This window comes from Coenobita brevimanus, chromosome 74, assembly GCF_032717465.1.
Source record: "Coenobita brevimanus isolate Jiangsu-jjx chromosome 74, ASM3271746v2, whole genome shotgun sequence".
NCBI lineage: Eukaryota > Metazoa > Arthropoda > Malacostraca > Decapoda > Coenobitidae > Coenobita > Coenobita brevimanus.
In genome coordinates, this window is record NC_137027.1 from 8,932,650 (window position 1) to 8,952,649 (window position 20,000).

A 20,000-nucleotide genomic window follows, 5' to 3' on the forward strand; every position below is an offset into this window, starting at 1 on the left:
GATGGTGGAGTGAGGGTGGCGACGCCTTACGAACTGTGACTGCATTCTGACCAGTTACTAAAAGCACTATCCAGTTATAAACCAACGCAGACCATCAAACCTCAAATCCTGTAGGCTACATTTTTCTGAAGGTGAATGTGTGAGCAAAATCTGACAACTTATACGCAAATCTTTTAAACACTTGGTGGAAGAACTGTGAAATTTTTTATCTGGAGGCACCAAAATAAACCAATGGAAGATACGAGTGGATTTATTTTAACTGAATAAAATCGTCTAGAGACAGCAAAACTAATGCAAAATACGAGAGGATTTATTATAACTGAATAAAATCGTCTAGAGGCAGCAAGAGCAAAATAAACATATCCCCAACTCCATCGTTTTGTGCTTAGATATGTCTTTGGCCTAGAAGAACGCTGGGTGGATGATATGTAGATGAGAGACAGATACTAAATATATCATTTCTGCCACAGTGACAGGACTGATGGAGAAGAATAACAGGGTGGTATATTGTCTTCCCCCTCCCCCCCGTCTCTCTCTCTCTCTCACACACACACACACACACACACACACACACACACACACACACACACACACATGCTTACCCTCTCTTCTTGCTTTCTCTCTCGGTGTCTCTTTAATATCCGTTTTATCATACCTTTAACCTTTTCTCTCACCCTCCCTTCCTCTCACATCCACACCTGCTCTCTTTCACACCCTCCCTTTCTCACATTGCTTTCTTTTTACACCACCGTCTCGCACACACCCTCGTTAGCACCCCCGTCCCTCTTCACATCTCTTTCTCACTTCCCCTCCCACTCCCTCTTCCTTCCCCCTCTCTCACACTCTGTCACCTGTGAAAATTGGCGGTGATGGAAGGTGCAGGAGAGAAGAGGATAGTGGCGATGCAGAGTTATTTATTTTATACGGTAATCCGATCCAGCCTACCCTATACACGTTTCCAATATTCGGATTAAGGGGGAAAAAAGATGGTCGATGGCTAATGGCTATTATAATCAAATCCTATTTATAGAAGAGGTAGAATCTCTCAGAGCGGCCAGTCCAGTCAGTCACTCCCTAAAGATTTTCGCACACATGGAGCTTCACTTTGGCGGAAACCCCTATGGTCCCGCATCTATCTAGCACTACTTTACTGGTAATATTTTTGTTTCTTGGGTATATAGTCAGGGTTACTTGTTCACCTACTCCTCCACTGCGCCTGCTTCACACTTTGCGCACTGTTGTCAATTTCCTCCCTGACGCATCATTAGAGCATCATACCCTCTCTCTCGCCCTCCCTCTCTCTCTTGAATCCACTCTATCATCCCTCATACCCCCCTCTCTCACACTCTCTTCCTTTCTAACACCCAGAGTCTCTCTCGCCTTCTTTCTTACACCCTCTTCTCACTCTCTCTCACACCAAGGCTCTCTCCGCTTAGGAATATTAGCTAGCAAAGGAAACTGAGAATTAAGAGAGGTGGAATATTAGGGGAACGCAAGTCTTATCTAGATGCCCAATTATAATACCGGGTGAACAGGGACAAGTGGGAAACGGACTGTGACCTACATTCTGATCGGTCCGAAAATTGAAATCCGTGGCACCTGCGAAGACTGCAGGGACTCAGGGAACGGGCAGTGAAGTCTATACCCAGAGTTGAATACATTAAAAAAAAAAAAAAAAAAAAAATCATACTACTCTCCTGTATGCCCGCCTGCAAGATCCTGGAAATATGTGAAGGATGCAAAGAAAAAAAGAAAGAAAGAAAGAACGAAAGCACTCCCAGGCGGTTCACTTTTGTCTTCCACTTTTCTTTCTCTCTCGAACTACACCGCCTTTCCTAAAATTGATATCGCTACACGCCTGCTTAAAAAAAATAAAATAAAAATCACACCCCTAACAGTACTGGAAGTTTTAAAGCTAGGAAGAGCACTAGAGTTTTTCCGCCCATGAGAGGGTTAAATATGAAGGGAAAATACATCAGCCAGTACAGTTAGATATGTAAACAAAGGGAACGTCTGTATAACCAGGCAGTGAATCTGACCACCAATATCAGTGCCACCACATGAAGGCGTCCCTCTTGAGCACCATTCTCGTACTGAAGGGGTTAATGAGGAAGTGGGGGGGTTGGGGGTTAATTTTCCTTTGTATCATTATGTCCGTGTGATAATAATTATGATATAATGAATTTAATAACGAAGGGACCTAACAAAAGCGCTGTGCTATGGGTGGGTTATTGGAACGACTCTCTCTCTCTCTCTCTCTCTCTCTCTCTCTCTCTCTCTCTCTCTCTCTCTCTCTCTCTCTCTCTCTCTCTCTCTCTCTTTCTCTCTCTCTCTCTCTCTCTCTCTCTCTCCTTTCTTTCCCTTCTCGCTTTTTTCCTCGCTTTCTGACCTATCACTTATTCCCTGTTCCTCGCTCACATTTTTTATTTATCTATCTCACTCAGCCTTTCTCCCTTATTTCTCTCACAGTTTTTTTTATCCTGCCTCTCTCTCTCTCTCTCTCTCTCTCTCTCTCTCTCTCTCTCTCTCTCTCTCTCTCTCTCTCTCCATTTCTTTATATCCTCGTCAAAACATCTTTTTACTTTCACTTTCTCCTACATCCCAACAACCCCCATCCCCAGACTCCCCTCCCTAAATACCCATCTCTCCCCATAGTCTCCTCTCATACACTGCATCCTCTACAGCCACATCTCTGTCCCCCAATAATATTTTCTGTATATCTATAGTCAGATGCCTTAATTCCGTAATGGGTGGTCACAAGCAAATCACCTCCATGTCGCCTGTTTTCTGCTTCATGGCTGTCTTCCCTTCAACTTACATCCCCCTCTGTTATAATATATATCTTCGCTTCATCCTTACGTCTCATTCTGGGTCTTCCCCTTCCCTTCTCTCCCTCCACCTCACTCACATGCAATCGTATAGTCAGTCTCTCATTCTGCGTCCTCCCTACATGGCCAAACCATCTCAGCGTTCGCTAGGTTAATGTTAATATTCTAGTTTTCATCCCCTCACGCCACCTACACTCCAAAATCCTTCTCACAAATTCCTTTTCCAAAACCTCCCACACCTCCCCTTTGCCCAAATATTCCTTTTTTAACAACTCTACAGCCCCCTTACCATACCACCTCCCCTCCCCACGCCCCCTTTCCTACAATCTCCCAAGCTCTTCTCCTTCCCTAAATCCCCCTCACCATCTCTCAGTCTCTTCTCCGCCTCCCTGCTCAACCCTTCCTTTCCACCAGCTCCCCCCATCCCTTCATCTCAGCCCCCCCCCCCCCGGTTATTGTTAATATTCCAGTTTTCGTCCTCCGACACCCACCCACTTGGGGATTATCCACCTAATCACCCCCCAATCCCTCTCTCATCATTTCCCCACCATCCCATCGATCCTAACCCCCCTCTTCACAAGTCCCCTTCCCCTCCCCACAATCTCGCTGTTTTTACCTCTCCCAATTTCTCAGCTTCCTGGATCCACTCTCAGCCCTCTTCTCCATAATGTCTGTCTCCTTCCTCACACACGCTTTCTGTCCCATTACTCTTTCACACCTCCTTACTTCCCCATCATTCAAACTCTCCTATCACCTCTTTACCACCCCATTTGCCTTGCTTTATGTTCCCTGCCCCCCTCACCCTCCTCAGCCCCTCGCCCCCTTCCCCGCAGTATCTCTCACCCCCTCACCCCTTTCCGTCAGTATCTATCTCACTTCGCCACCCCTTCCTCTCAATATCTCTCTCGCACCTCACTGTCTCCCTTCATCTCTCATCCTCCTTCCCTCTATATCTCTTTAAACGCCTTCCTCTCGATATCCCTCTCACTCCTTCCCCTCAATGTCTTTCTCACCTCCTTCACCCCATTCTCTTAATATCCCTCACCCCCTTCTCTCAATATCTCTCTCTCATCCCCCTTCCCTCAATATCTCTCACTTTTCTCACGTTACCGCTCTAAATATTTCTCTCATATTCCTCACTCATCTCGCCTCAGTATCTCTCACCCATATCACTCATTCTCCTCAGTATCCCACTCTCCCCCTTCACTTCCTCCCCTCGGCATCTCTCTTCCCCCTTCCACAGTCTTTCTAAACCCTCTTCCTCTGTGGCTCTCTCACCCCTTCACCCCCCTCTCTCCAGTATCTATCAGTCTCTCCCCTCGGGCTCTTTTTCTCTCACCCCTCACCCCAGTCCCCCCAGGTTAATGTTAATATTCCAGTTTTCACCCCGCGACGCCAACCCAATCAGGGAATTATCCTCCTAATGAACTTTCAGCATTATTGGTTAATTTTTGTGGACGCACGGACGACACGTAATTACATTTAGCCGCCACTGATTAGAAAAAAAATGGAGTTTGATTTGGAAATATGTACGGAAAAAAGAATGTCTGGAAATATATAAGCTCCCCCCAAAGGTCTGATTTTGTAATATGCAGTCGCTCCAAACGCATCGCAAGAGGGGTACGATGTTTGGAATGATCAGTGGTTCTGTGTAATCCCAAGAACAATAATTTAATATCATCTAAATATACATAAAATAGCACCGACTTGAAATGCCACAAGCAAGGACTATGTGGCATTCATATGTACTGTACGTAGATTTACCAGCGTGAAATAAAAAAAAATCATTGAATATTTTCGAACAGCCAGCGTCCGTGGTGACAAGATGATTCGCGTCGTCTGCTCTGATACTTTTTTTTTTTGATCGACCTTGCTTGAAGATAAGAGTATGAGCTGATATGAAGAAAAAAAATGTACGAGAAAATATGAACTGAAACTGGACTGCGTAAGTTGTAACAGTCTGGTTTGGAAATGTGTAAGAAAAAGTATTATTTATGAGTACAGAGAAAAAAAGAGGGAATTTAGTATTATAACAAGCAGATATAGAGGGCTTTGTTTTGGAAATATGTAAGGAAAAGAACGTTTGGTATTACAGCTGTTACAACAACAAGGTTTGGACTGAAATTATGTAAATGTAAAACGTGTTTTATATGAAAATCTATAAGATCAAAAGATTTCTCTGTAAAAATTCCAGAAAAGAAGGCGTATTACAAAGAAATTTATGAGAAACATTAAATTTTAAAACATGTAGAAAAATAATGTATATGAAAAAATGTGATTAGAATGTGTAAAAATCTTTATTCTGTTTTGAAATATGTATGCAAACATGACAAAGGACATCTTTGGTAGCCTCACCCACCACAGTCGTATCCATTGCTCAAGCACATCCCAAGAGATGTCCTCTGCCTTTAATCACGCCCCTCAGACACACCTCAGACACACCTCATATGCACACTACAAGTACCTTAAGCACATCCCAGCACGCCCCAAACACACACCAGACACAACACCAGTTACACCCACCTCTCAACACACACCGTATGCATAACACTTAAAAAACTCAATTTTTCAGTTCCCAGATTTAATTTTTCAAAAAGCAACAGTGAATGTGTGTGTGTGTGTGTGTGTGTGTGTGTGTGTGTGTGTGTGTGTGTGTGTGTGTGTGTGTGTGTGTGTGAGAGAGAGAGAGAGAGAGAGAGAGAAAGGAGGGGGATCACAATGAATGTGTTTTTCCCCTGTTGGTTCGCTCCCCCCAACAAAAAAAAAAAAAAAAAATCATTTCGAGATATGTAAAATAATACTAGTCTGGCTTTGAAAATATGTAAGCAAAGATTTGGAAGTATAATACATAATTCAATACAAGAAAAATGGTTAGGAAGCATGGAACGAAATTTTTGGTATCCCGCCATGCAAAGAAAAATGCCTGGTTTCCTGATATGCAAGAAATGAACGTAGTTGACTTGTACAGAGAAGAGGATGGCAAAAAAAATCAAGGGAAAAAGAATCAGTAACATCATTTTCGAAGTGAGAGCAACAGAAGCTAAAAAAAAAGAAAAGACAAGAAAGAAGAAAAAGTCTGGTCAAGAAATACGCAGACACAATTGGTCTGATTTCCAAAAACGAATTAGGAACGAGGACCAAAAATCATATATTGAATTAGGCACGAGGCAAACGTTTTCCTTCGCAAAAACTTAAAAAAGTAAAAAGAAGCTCGGTGAATAAATAAATAAAAAAAACGAAAACGAATATATTCCAGAGTTACATGCGAAGGAGAAATGTCATCCATGTATTGCTGAAGAAGAAAAAAGGCACAATATTTAAATGTATACGAGAGGAACAGAGCTTGGTTATAGAAATGTAGAAAGCTGTGCATGTGTTATACGCCCACAGAGAGAGAGAGAGAGAGAGAGAGAGAGAGAGAGAGAGAGAGCGCTTTATAGATGTCAGTTGTAGTCTGACACTCCTACGTTACCTCCCCCTCCTCTCTCTCTCTCTCTCTCTCTCTCTCTCTCTCTCTCTCTCTCTCTCTCCTCGCCCTTCGCCATTCATCTTCGCCTCAGTTATATTGCTCTTCTGTCTCGCACTGTACCGGTCACCTCTTCATTCTCTCTCCATCTCGCTTTCTGTCCTCTTTTGTCTCTCAATTTTTTCACTTTCTCTTTTTTATCTGTGTCCTGTTTCTCCATCTTTTCTCCTTGATTTGCCTCCTCTTTTCTTTTACTCTCTTTCTCTCTTTCTCTTTTTTACAAGCAAGTGCATTTTCACAAAGATTCATAAATAAAATCTGACACAATTTTGAGTTATATTCTCGCCAAAACAAGAAATTAGCTGATGATATTATTACCTTTCCTACTTCATTATATTTTGCTGAGTATCTTCACATAGCTGACATTGAGGGTTACGTAGCACCTCTTCCTTAGCGATTCATTTTGTATATAACACTTTGGCTAGCATTCTCGTCGGGTAAGCAGTCTCCCTAACACCTCTTCCTAAGCTATTTATTTCTGGATATGGCTGGTTCATATCCCTTTGCACGTTATCTAAGCAGAGTATGGCGATAATAGAATGATTTATGTAACACGGTAAAAGGCAGTAAGGTGTTAAAAGTCAAATAAGTAGCTCAGGAAAAGGTGTTAGGGAAAATATCTGCCATTCTCTCTCTCTCTCTCTCTCTCTCTCTCTCTCTCTCTCTCTCTTTCTCTCCTTTTTACCCTCTCTTTCTTTTTCTCTCTGCGTCTCCTCAGTTTCAGTTATTCTTTCTCCCATTGCTCCCTTTTTCTTCCTTTTTTATTCATCTCTCTCTCTCTCTCTCTCTCTCTCTCTCTCTCTCTCTCTCTCTCTCTCTCTCTCTCTCTCTCCTATAATTCCTTCTCCTTTTTTTCATCCTCTTTCTTTCCTCCCTTCTCCTTTACTCCTCTTTCTCCTTCCCTCCACCTCTCCTCCCTCCTCATTTCTCTCTCGCTCCCTTTTTTGTCTCGCTTCTCTCCCTTGTTCTCCCCCTTTTTTTCTTGTTTCCATATTCTCTCTCTCTCTCTCTCTCTCTCTCTCTCTCTCTCTCTCTCTCTCTCTCTTTCTCTCTCTCTCTCCACCAACACCCTTTCGAATGAGTCCTGCTTTCCATTTCCTGAACCTCCCCTCCTCTCTGCCTGTCCTCTTTACTCTCTCTCTCTCTCTCTCTCTTTCTCGTGGGCACGACGGAAGGCTGCAGTCACTGTAAGTCTTTTCGGTAGCCGGGTAAGGACGGGCCGTAGCACTTCTTCGTTAGCGATTTATTTTTGGATATGGCTGAATTCTTTCCTTTTGTACTCTATTTTTGCAGAGTATGGCGATGTTCGAAGGATTTATGCAACACAGAATAGGACAGAATGGTGTAATAAACAAAATAAATCGCCTAGGAAAAGATGTTAGGGAGCTTCCTTAACCAACGAGAAAATCGGGCGAGGTGTCTGCGGGAACTGTTATTTTTTTTTTTTTTTACTTTCCCTTATGGATTTGAAAACACTGACTACCGGAAAATATTTAGTAACTTGAGGCGTTTCAACCATTATACATCTGAGCTCCCAAACACCTGTTCCTAAGCCATTTATTTTCTTTATTACACTTTGCCGTCCTCTTTTGTGTTACTTAAATTATTCTGATGTCACCATACGCTGCATAAATACCATAGGAAACGATATTAGCCAGCCGAATCCAAAAATAAATCGTTGAGAAAGAGATGTTAGGGAACTTTCTTGTGTCACTAGAACAGGTAGTAGTTAGGTGTCTAAGATTTGTTAGGTCTGTCTTAGTGCTAGATTGAATGCTTCCGACTTTCCTGCAAAATTTCCCTACCAGTCATTTTTCCCTCTGGTGATGTGGATTTCCATTTCTGTGCTCGTTTTGCGGGTGGGAGAGGTGGGTGGGGAGAGCCTTCATGTTTACTATGCTTTTCTCTCACTAACAGAGTACCAACCTCTACCTGGTAACTTCAATCATAGTACCATTTGGTATGGGTCGCAATACATTTTGAGGCACTACTAGTCCTCGCAACTCTTTGTATCCTCTGTCCGTCTGTCTGTCTGTCTGTCTGTCTGTCTCTCTCTCTCTCTCTCTCTCTCTCTCTCTCTCTCTCTCTCTCTCTCTCTCTCTCTCTCAGTAAAGTCCTTTTCTTAAATATATATATAAATATATTTTTTTGTATAAATTGCATACCGTACATAATAAATATCTTTTCTATGTATATGTCTTTCTGTCTATAAATATCTTTCTATCTACCTCTCTTTTACTTCTCTCTTCCACTCTCTTTTTTCTTTCTCCCTCCCTCCCTCCACCATTACCCTTTCCGAATATATGCTGCTTTTCAATTCCTGATCCTCCCCTCCTCTTTATTCTTTCTCCCCCTCTCTTCTTTCTCTCCTCCGGCTTCCGCTCTCTCTCTCTCTCTCTCTCTCTCTCTCTCTCTCTCTCTCTCTGACCCCTTCCGAATGTGCCCTGCTTTCCAATTCCTGGTCCTCCCCTCCGCCTCCTCCCGCAGTCTCCCCTCGCACCCCAAAAAACAATTACGAACATCCACACAAATCCCCTCTCCCCATGAATTTTTCTCTTTTATTTGGGGGGATTTTTTTAAGTTGGCGATTTTGTGGATTAATCACATTACTCAAAGGGAAAATGTTTTGAATTTTCTCTTTTTCTCACTCCACAGAATTTCCCCAAGCGCAGAATTTCTTCAGGATGATAAAGAAGTATTTATTTTAAGAGAGAGCGTTTTCGAGTAAGCAGGATCGTCTGGGAGCGCCTAGGGAAAAGAAATATTAATTAGTGGTAGACTTTCGCCAGGACTAGGTTTTAGGTAAGGTGAAACCCCCAAAACGAGCGTGAAACCACCAAAATCTGGCCGTAGAACCCTCACACTCCCAAAACAATCATCCTAATGAGGGCATGTGTTCTCTTTGGCTTCTATCGCAGTTATGGTAAGGGAAGAGTTGAAATAGATCATCCTCTTTAGCTTGTTTGTTTCTTGTACTCTTTTCATATGAGTCACAGATACAGCCAAATGGATGTTTTGTATTTATATACAAGAAGGAAACTGCTCAGAGAAGTATCACTAAAATCTTTGCAACATCCAGGTGCAGCATTGCGATAACCCTCAGTATCACCTACTTTCCCTGATATGTAGGTTAAATGAGACTTATTAATTCATTCATGTATTATTATTATTATTATTATTATTATTATTATTATTATTATTATTATTATTGCTGCGACTTTACAGATGATTAATGATGTACTGGAGAGTGTATATCAGGGTGTCGCAGTGTGTTATTGTGCTATATTTTCTGCATTTTACAGCATTTGCATCACGCCTTTTAAGAGAGAGAGAGAGAGAGAGAGAGAGAGAAACAAACATACCAAGAAAGCCAATGCGAGTTTAAATTTTTCGCCCCAGACAGGAATGATGTGCTTCCAGGGTTGAAGGCAGAGATTAGTATGCAACACACACACACACACACACACACACACAAATAGAGCGAGAAGCACACTATTCCCAACCCCCCCTTCCACCAAGCCACCCATGTACTGTACCCTGACAACTCCCAGCGCTAAAGCGGGAAAATATTACCGCCAAAACACCTCAACATTTACTCTCACTCTTATGCCTCACCTCGACATCCCGGTCACTTTAATTTTCGCCTATTTTTGTCCCTCACAGACGACTTTCTCTAGCTTATAGATGACTATTAAAACTGGAGGAGTTTGAGTATAGCCTTCCTTAACCCCTTCACCACTGGAATTCCCCCCCTAAGGTGAGGAAAATCGTCCACCATTATCCACTCACTTGACGTAGTGCTGCCTACTTCTTCCTTCACCGTTATCATCTTTTTCTGTGTCTGCTCTCCTTTCTTCCTATTTATCTCATCTTTTCTGTCCCTTTTATTACTCTTCTCTCCTTTTCAGGTGGCTTTACATTGAGTGATAAGCCTAATGGCTTCTTGTAAGCCGGGATACCATTTACAACGCTGGATAGTAACCATATAACCAACACATACATGTTCCCTACATGTCAGCAAGTGGGTTGGCGAAGGGTTAGTGCCCCTCTCAGTAAAACAACTAACTCAAAGATAAACGGCCACTGCTGAACGGGAATATGACGTCTGGCTATAGATAAAGAGAACATACAATTACTTATAACTGATATAAATGCATACAATCTACTTAAAACTAACGCAATGTACCCATATCTAAGTATAGAGAATATTGTAGGTGTGCACATCTAATAGGAGCATTAGGGTTGAAATGGATGTTATATAGGTAATGCTCCAGGTGCTTTTAATGGGAGAATATGCTATCAACAATCCTTATAGTATATGGGAGACTGTTACAAAATTTAGGTCTAACCACTTAAGAAGGACCAAGACCACGATAGTTGGGGAACATGTTATTCTGCTTTTACTCTCACCCGACCCAAAATTATTATCTCCCTATGCTGAATGCTGAGTTATAGCAATAGATTAACACAAGAATACGATGACTGTCACGAAGGAATGCTGTGGAAAGGATGTGGAGCCCTATAGTATTGTCTTTACATGCCACTGAACTACATCAAATAGGCTGCAACAGGACGAAAATCTGGGCCAAGTTAACATGACAAGGCTTTCCTGAAAGGATGCCTGAGAGCTTTAATTAGCTATTCTGATTTGAAGTGCCTCTCCAAAGCTGAATGAAAATCGTCTGGAGAAAGCAAGAATATAAAATGCCATCCTGCAGTACGGTGACGTCGTACAAATTTATCCTTCATTTCATCATTCACATTTTTTTTTTTTTTACAGATGAGCAGAAGGGACAACATATCATAGAAAAAGAAATCCATATTCCAGATTATAAATGTCTTCCATTCACAAAAAATCAAGAACAGATCGACTTGAACTGCTGTAGGTTGATGTCCGGGGAAAAACTAGGAGGAAGGATGGAAAAAATTAAAAACAGTTTGTAAAAATTCATACAACAGATTACAGGTGCCCTTCATTCATTAAAAACTCTGGAACAGTCGGACGAACTGCTGTGGGAGAAATTCTTTGGGGGAGGGGAATATGTGCAGTTTCCTGGTGCACATCGGTCAGTGGTTCCTCATATATATTTTATCACACTTTCTGAATGCTAAAATGCCTTTTTCGTCATGCACATGAAGTATTTAGAATCCGCCCCACCGAGAGTCAGAAACCTTTCACTAAACATTTTCCTCTGATGGACAGGGGACTCTCAGTGAAGGAAGGCTGAAAACAATAAATAGGACAATAGGCAAAATAGACAAAAATAAAAAGAGAGAAGCTCAATTCTTTTGCCTACAAAGTGCATAGGCTATGTTGTGTTTTGTTCCGCCTAATGTCAAATGGTTTTCCCATGTTCAAGAGAAAACAGGAGTATCAAAATCATTAATACTTTGCTTTGATGACATACTATACTATTTTATCCTTGCAACCTTCACACTGCTTATATATCTTAGCTTTCTTTTTTTTTTCTTTCTTTTTTCTTTTTTTAACTGGAGGGATTAGATACAGCCCTCAATAACCCCTTCAATACAAGACGTGGTGCTGGGTATGACAGGACAGTGGGTTAGCTTGGTTATGCAAACGTCCCTGAATTTCTTTCCTATCCTCAGAAATGATGATGGTGGATTGCGGAAGAAGAGCAACTATAATTTGCGCTCCATCGGGTTCACGTTCAGATGGGCTTGAGGTTGCAAATAACTACTACTACTACTACTACTACCACTACTGCTACAACAAAACTTCTCGCCTGAATTGCGTCAAATTCGGTGGCAAGAATAAATGCAAAGTTCTCCGGCAAAAGCGGGTAAACATTGTGACGATTTACATACAGTATGATTTACAGCTTACTTAAAAGGGCTTCACATTTTTTTTTTCCAGCATTACGATGGACGACTGTAGTCAACTCTTAAAAACTCGCCAAGCATCTTATTTACCAAAGGTTTTTCTTATTAACTTTAGACGATTTTATTCAGCTTTGGAGAGACTTATGGAACTGGAGAGGGTAGATGTAGCCTTTATTAACCTTGTTGCTTCAACTAAACTAAATAAACTGAAACAACACACTGACTGTGGACCAACATAACCTGCTTTTTATGGTGACATCGAAATAACAAAGCAAACACACACACACACACACACACACACACACACACACACACACACACACACACACACACACACACACACTAAGGTTGGAAGGAGCATGGTGACAGACTAGTAGAGACAATGATTCCACCATTTTCACTGTTCTGTCAAAAATTATTCAGAACAGGCGAAACATAAGGAAAGTTCCATATGAAATAGTGAGAGGTTCCTCCCCACAGCACACTTGTCTAGAAAGACAAACTATATATATATATATATATATATATATATATATATATATATATATATATATATATATATATATATATATATATATAAAAGAAAGTGCCTATACTCCTTAGGCTGTTTCTCAAAATCAATAAAGAAAAGAAGAAAGTGAGAAAATGAATATAGAATGAATCCTTCCCGCACCGCAGTGAATCAAGAAAGACAGCGAGAAAATACTGAGAGGAAAGACAGCACCAGCATTTGCAAGGTTCATGGGGAAATATTTGGATGAGAAAAATATCAAGAGAGAGAGAGAGAGAGAGAAGTATCCTTCCCGACCTAACATGGTCCAAGAATGAAGGACAATAGAAATAAAGAGAGAAGAGACAGTACCAATATTTCCAAAAGTTCAGACACAAGTATGAAAATTAGGGGAAAAAAAGAAAGTGAGAAAATAAAGAGAGAAACAAACACTCTCCATACCCTTACACTGAGCCATGTAACTCACCAACCCCACCACCGAGGGAAATTCAGAGAGAGAGAGGGAGGGAGAAGCTGAATCGCAAGAAAGAAATAGACCCAAAGCACCCACCCCCTGTACATAAAACACTAAACCACAGCCTAAACTCATATGGTAAATCCTTCTACCTTTGTCAGACTCATGCTACAATACATACAAACATATTATACTACTACTACTACTACTACGACAGCAACAACAACAACAACTACTACTACTACTTCTACTACTACTACTACAATACATACACACTCACCTTGTACGACCCCAGGTTATCCACAACACAGGACAGCTTGACGTCCCTACCAGCAGCTATCGTCACGTTCTGTATGGGCTCCACAAAGCGGGGTTCCTCTGACAACAACCCCCCTGGAAAGGTACAAGGAAAGAGTTAGTCAAAAAGTTAAGTAAAATATTAATCACCTTTCCTCCTGTGACTTAAAAAAAAAAAATCTGTGAAAGCCATTTTATATTCCTCATGTTCGAAAAACTCTCCTGAATTAAATAAACTTGTATATTGAGGATTCGTTAGGGAACCGAATGGAATATATAAAACTAATCACCTCAATTGCTGACATCTTAGAAGTTTGTGATACCCGACCAGCACTTGCCACATATCGCAAACTAGATCGTCTACACCTAACTTCTCACCAGATTGTTCAGGACTTATACTTTTTGAAGCAGTTTTATGTCTGATGATGAGGATTGGATTACCTCGAAACTTCACATCATTAAATAAAGAATATCGTGCTAGTACCTTGTCTCTTTCTCCTGGTCCTCATTTTTGTACTGTATACATACAGTACATACATTCATTCATACATACAAACTGTACACACACACATACACACACACACACACACACACACACACACACACACACTAGCGCATTACCTTCCCCCTCATACCCACACATTCTTACCATACCACTCTCTCTCTCTCTCTCTCTCTCTCTCTCTCTCTCTCTCTCTCTCTCTCTCTCTCTCCCATCCGCTCCACAGCACGCCCCACAGCACACCGCGGGGACTCAGCCAGCCATCAGCCCCACTAGGCCTCGCTGTGGAGTGATGGAAAAAGTTTGCGTGAGGGAGTCTTTGTGGCGGCACCCCTCCTGTTCAGAACCCACATTTAAAAACTCTCCTAAGCTTCATTTCGGTATAGAATTGCTTGTGTATGCGTTTATCTTCACTCATACACCAGCCAAACAATTCCCAAGTAAATCAGATTGAATATTAAAGTGTAAAATATATATGAAAAAAGTAAGGCGCTGTTACGTTAGTTCATTTGTTCATGGCAAAAGTCTGTTAGGATCCTTTATAAATGTGTCTTCAAGCCAGTTCGTCTGTTGCTTCCCCCTCCCCACTGCTGTCTATTGTCAACCACTGTCCATACCTTTCTGTCTCTTCCACAACCACTGCTGCTTCTATTACTTCTGCTGCTACTCCTGCTTCTACTCCTACTTCTACTGCTGCTGCCACCGCTGCTTCTACTATTACTTCTACTGCTACTGCTGATGTTAGTTCTACTGGTACTGCCCTTGTTACTACCACTATTGCCCTCCTCTCCTCAATGCTGGTTCTTGCTGGCTTACTACCTAACATAGTAACTCACCGCTGCCACCACTGCTATTACTACTACCGTCACCATCGGCTTTTCCTTCCACCCATTTATTATTTTCTGTTGTGTTTTACTACTATTAACTATTTTACTCATTTTTATTATTTTTTGCTACCTTTTTGCGAACTCAAACGATGGGTATCTTAGTCATCGTCAACCCTATCATCAAGGACACAGATTGACTAAATAAAAAAAAAAAGGAAAAAGTAAATATTTAATAGTATTGCGCAGGTGGGGTACGATGATATCCAGTAATATCAATACAACTTATGGAGTTCCAGAAATTTTAATCCAGTATCGTTTGAAAATTAATTAATAAAAAACTGTAAAAAAAAAAAAAAAGGGCACAAGCAATCCACACTTATAGAATGGTCCATATAAAAAGCTCTATTTCCTCTCCACCAGGTGCTATCTCGGCTTAGCGTTATCAGTGTCTAACTTGCATCATTTATTCGTTACTTCCTCTAATGGTAATATCAACTGAGAAAAACACTCATCTATTCTACTGTGTCTACCATTAATATTTCACATCTATTAATATTCCACATCTATTCTGCTGTGTCTACCATTAATATTCCGCTACACAATATTACCATCTACATTGGCAATATCACACAACGCCTCCACACATCTGTTACGTCTCCCTCTCACCCTCCACCACACCCCCGTCTGCCAACCACGTCTGACCTAAACTGAAAATAATATCACCCTGGAAACCATTACAACTGCTGCTGTCGTTGATGCCATTATTAAACGATTCCTCTGTTGTTTACTGAGTTTGTCACTATACTCCCATTACTCTAACGTGGCCGAGATTTTCGTCCTCTTGTAGCTTAATTTACTTTGCTTAGTGGCAGAGGAAGAGACTAGAGTTCTCCAACCTTCTCATGGCACCTCTTCGTGACTAACACCATCTTTTTGTGTTCATGGAGAGCCGGCAATTGTAGGCCAAGTTAGCGTAAAAAGGGTACAGCTGCGCTACCGAACGAACTACGAGAGAACAGACGATATAGATAGAAATACATCTTTTTGTGAGGTTAAGTTCAGTGTTTGTCTGTGTTGAAAATGTGGGGTGAATAAGTGTGTTGTGGTGTTAGGGGGTGTCTTACAGAGAATGCAGGGTGTGTTGTGAGAGTGAGATGTATTAGGAGAGTAAGAGTGTTGTGAAGTGAGAGGCAACAGTGCAATGAGAGAAGTGAGTGAGGCACATGAGATGAGTAAGTCTGTTGTGTTGTAAGAGGCTACATTACAGTTATGGCCAAAAAAGTGTTCCTGAGTTTTGTGTTGGTCCTGAAGAAGAGACGAAATTGATACGTAGAGCACAAAGAAGAATGTTTCATGATGCAAGAAGAAGTGGAAAGCTCCTAAAAAATCTGTACAGAACTACTATAAAATAATAAAGAACAAGACGTGAAATAAAAAATAAAATAAAATAAAGGAGTTAGAGGTACAGATGTGGGGAGCCAGGAATAAAAAAAGAATGGGAGAGGGAAATCGAAAAAGGGAAATCAGAAACCAGAAGTGAAAGAAATTGGGAAACGTTTCGGTCCATTCACTCTCCGAACGAGACATACACGTACCAGAAGAATATGAAGAACAATTGAAAAAGAAGAAGGAAGAGGACAATATGAAAAAAAAAGGATACCACACTAGAAATCAAAACCAGAAAACGTCAGACACTAGGAAAAAATTTAACCTACTCTCTCTCACAACGGAAAGCACATAAACAAACACGAAAAACGAGCCTAAAGATCTTTTTTATTGAGTTCTCTCCAAAGAAGCATAGAACAAAAGAAAAAGGAGGGGTGAGAAATAAGAGAATATGAAGGAAAAAAAAGAATAAAAGGAGAAGAAAAATAGAGAGGAAATGAACAAGAGAAAAGGGAGGGGAAAAATATAAAACGCAGGTCAAAGAAAACTAGGATTTTTTTTTTTTTTTTAGCCGTTTCCCCTCGTTGTTTTGGTTTCTGGTTCAGCTGACACCACGAATTATCATACAGAGAGAGAGAGAGAGAGAGAGGTTTCCACTCGTAATATACCGGCCAGGGTCGGACATGCGGACGAAGAGTCACTGAGCGAGACGACTCCAGTATGTGTGTGTGTGTGTGTGTGTGTGTGTGTGTCTGACTGCTATGTGTCTGTCTCTGCCTTTTGTGTCTAAAGCTGCTGCTGCTGCTGCTGCTGCTTTTCTGTGTGTGTGTGTGTGTGTGTGTGTGTGTGTGTGTGTGTGTAAGAGAGAGAGAGAGAGAGAGAGAGAGAGAGAGAGAGAGGCGGAGAGCAATTAATATGCTAGTGGTTCAGAGCATAACTTCCTTCTCTTCCAGTTTGATATGAATATTACACAAACAAGGTACATACCCTCCAAGGTTGAAATCCTGGTAGCATATAAATTCATTGACGAGAGAATCATTAGTCTCCACCTATTACCAAGGTGAAGACCATTGTTTTTGTTGGTATTATCATTATTATTCCTGCCTCAGAGACTCGCAACGATTCCAGGAGAACCGGAGGCTGCGGAAGGAATCTGAAGGGCCCGGTTATGTGTCTTGGCATGGGCCATTGCTGATAGGAAAAAAAATCCAAATTCTTTACGTGCAGTGGCAAAAACAGTCATATCAGTATTATGAGTGAACGAGATAAGGTGGGCGTGTCTACCGGAGATTAAAACGGGATCTGAGCAAGTAATCTCAAAATGAAACTTGGCTGACTGATTAGTAGGAGTTAATTTCGTTTTATTAAAAAAAAATCGAAATTTCCCCAATGAGGTCAAGGTCATTGTAAGAAACAATAGGTGGAGACTTATGAGTGTCCATAGGACAGTTACAGAGTTTTAGTGTTTGTATATATATATATATATATATATATATATAGCCTATTAGCCCGGGAACATTTTTTTTCTATTATTTTAGGTCCATGAATCTGGTGACATGATTTTTTTTTTTTCCTGGTCTTACTACTTCCAGACGATTATATTGAATTTTGGAAAGACTTTGAACTGGAAGGGTTGGACATAACCTTCAATTATGTTTTTACTACTCACGTGTTCCTTTTAGCTGAATAAAATCGTCCACCGACGGGGGAAAGGTAGACTGAAAAGGACGTCACTCGGATTGAAGGGGATAATCCTCACTATTGGCAGATGCTTTTATTCTGTTTAAGAGAGGCGTCGTTGAGCAGAAAGGGTTAGATATACTCACCTCTAACTCATTCAGTGTTTCAGTGTCTTTTACTTTCATTCTGTTTTACGCCAGAAATTAAAATGAAACTTAATTTACTTTTTTTTTGTGAGAAGTTTTTAGTAAGTTTAATAAAAGTTTCTGTTGAGAGAATTATCAAAACGAAAAGCATATCATCGTCCCGAAGCAGTTAACAAGAATGTAATATATGCATAATGAAAATAAACTTGAATGCATAATTATACACAACATTTTGAGCTGAAATAGTTTAGAGGCAGAAATCTTAACATTATAATAACTTACCCTAAAACTTCGAAGACAGATGTAGTTATAATATTATTCTAGTTAGTTTACCATGCATTCCGTAACAATAAATAAATCCTTAGATAATAATTAACGTCATGTAAACTTAGTCTACGATTGTATATAAAGATTTGGCCAAAAATAAGTTGGATTAATCTTAGGGCTGTAACGCTGACTCTGTGATGGCAATTAAATTCCTTGATGAGCAGTTGTAATAATTAATTATTTTTCTACGTTGATGTGGTGTTCTCCTGATACAGAAAAGCATTGTTTTCTTTTGCCACAAGAATAGCTTAATAATGAAGGGTTAATGATCGCTTTATTTAAGTCCTCAAATCTGAAGTCTGAAGATGAATAAAGACGTCTAGAAGTAGCAAGAATACAGTAATATTGTCATCATCGCTTGTCGAAAGTCACTCTTAAGCCGAGTAAAGTTGGGAGACACAAAGAATAAAAACAATAAAGGAATAAAAACAGTAAAAGAGGCGTCATCGTAGTGAAAGGGTAAAGAACTGTCAGGTTGTCTACCATTATAAACAAAGACCTAAACCAAACTAAGTAACAGTTATTTTGGGGGAGTAAAGCTGGTGTTTGGGATATTAGTAAGTAAATGCTTTGACAGGGGGGAGAGACAGAATTATGTAGGCACTGAGAGACAAGGGCCGGGACTGAGTTATTTGCATACTAATCTATGTTTGGCCTTGTATGATAACCCTGCCCCGTTCTCCCCTCTCTTTCCCCTCCCCTCTCGTTTCCTCTTCCCCCATTCCTCTCTCTCCCTCTCCTCTCCTCCTATCTCCCTTCTATTCCCACTCGCTTCTTCTCTACCCTACTTCTCTCCCTGTCTCCTCTCCTCCCTTCTCTCCTGTCCTCTCTCCTCTTCCCCCCTTTCTGTTCTTCGTTTCTTCTCGCCTATCCCCTCCACTCCTCTCAGTTCCCGCTCTTCTCATCTCCTCTTCACTCCTCTTCCCTCTTCCCTCTACTTGCTTCTACTCCCTCCTTCTTTTCTTGCTTTCCCCTTCGCATCTCCTCTCCTCCCCTTCCGTTACTAACTTCTTTCTCTTCTCTTTTGCTTCCTTCACATCCTTTCCTCTCCCATCCTTCCCCCTTCTCCCTTTCCCCTCAATCCCCTCCTTCCCATCTTCTCCTCACCTCTCTCTCCTCTCTTCTACTCACCTCACCCTATCCTCTTCCTCTTTCTCCTCTCCCCTTCTTCCCCAACCCATTATATCCTATCGCTTCCCCTCTTATCTTTTCCTTCTTCCTCTTCCTCTCTTATATTAATTCCTCCTTTCCCTTTCACTTCTTCTCTTTGTCTGCTCTTATTCCCTTTCTGTTCCATCCTCTTTCCTTACATCTTCCTTTCCATCTCCTCTCTCTCTCTCTCTCTCTCTCTCTCTCTCTCTCTCTCTCTCTCTCCTCTCCTTCCCCCCTTCCGTGGACAGAGGGATGTCAGTCTGGACCTATGTATATCTAATGTGCTGTCAGGGGGCTTGTGTGTGTGTTGTGTGTGTGTGTGTGTTCGACAAACCACACACACACACACACACACACACACACACACACACACACACACACATTTGCATAATACTCATACAATATCCAGTCCACGTGATACTGTTTATATTTTGTTTGCTTACATCTGCATAACACACGTCATCCAGACCACGTGCGTTTTATTTATATTTTTCCCTTTGTTTACATCTGCCTCAAGACC

At 41.1% G+C, this 20,000-nt stretch overlaps 2 protein-coding genes across 2 annotated transcripts in view; both read right to left on the reverse strand.

The window, feature by feature from the left end:
• The window catches only part of LOC145407909 (sodium-dependent multivitamin transporter-like), a 327,055-nt gene that overhangs the window by 294,559 nt on the left and 12,496 nt on the right, over window positions 1-20,000 (reverse strand). The window lies entirely within an intron of this gene.
• Window positions 1-20,000, reverse strand: part of LOC145407685 (lachesin-like) — a 120,465-nt gene that overhangs the window by 30,188 nt on the left and 70,277 nt on the right. The window contains exon 2 of the mRNA XM_080278552.1: window positions 13,444-13,556. Within this exon, the coding sequence (XP_080134678.1) occupies window positions 13,444-13,556 (113 nt within the window). The remainder of the gene's footprint in view (window positions 1-13,443; window positions 13,557-20,000) is intronic.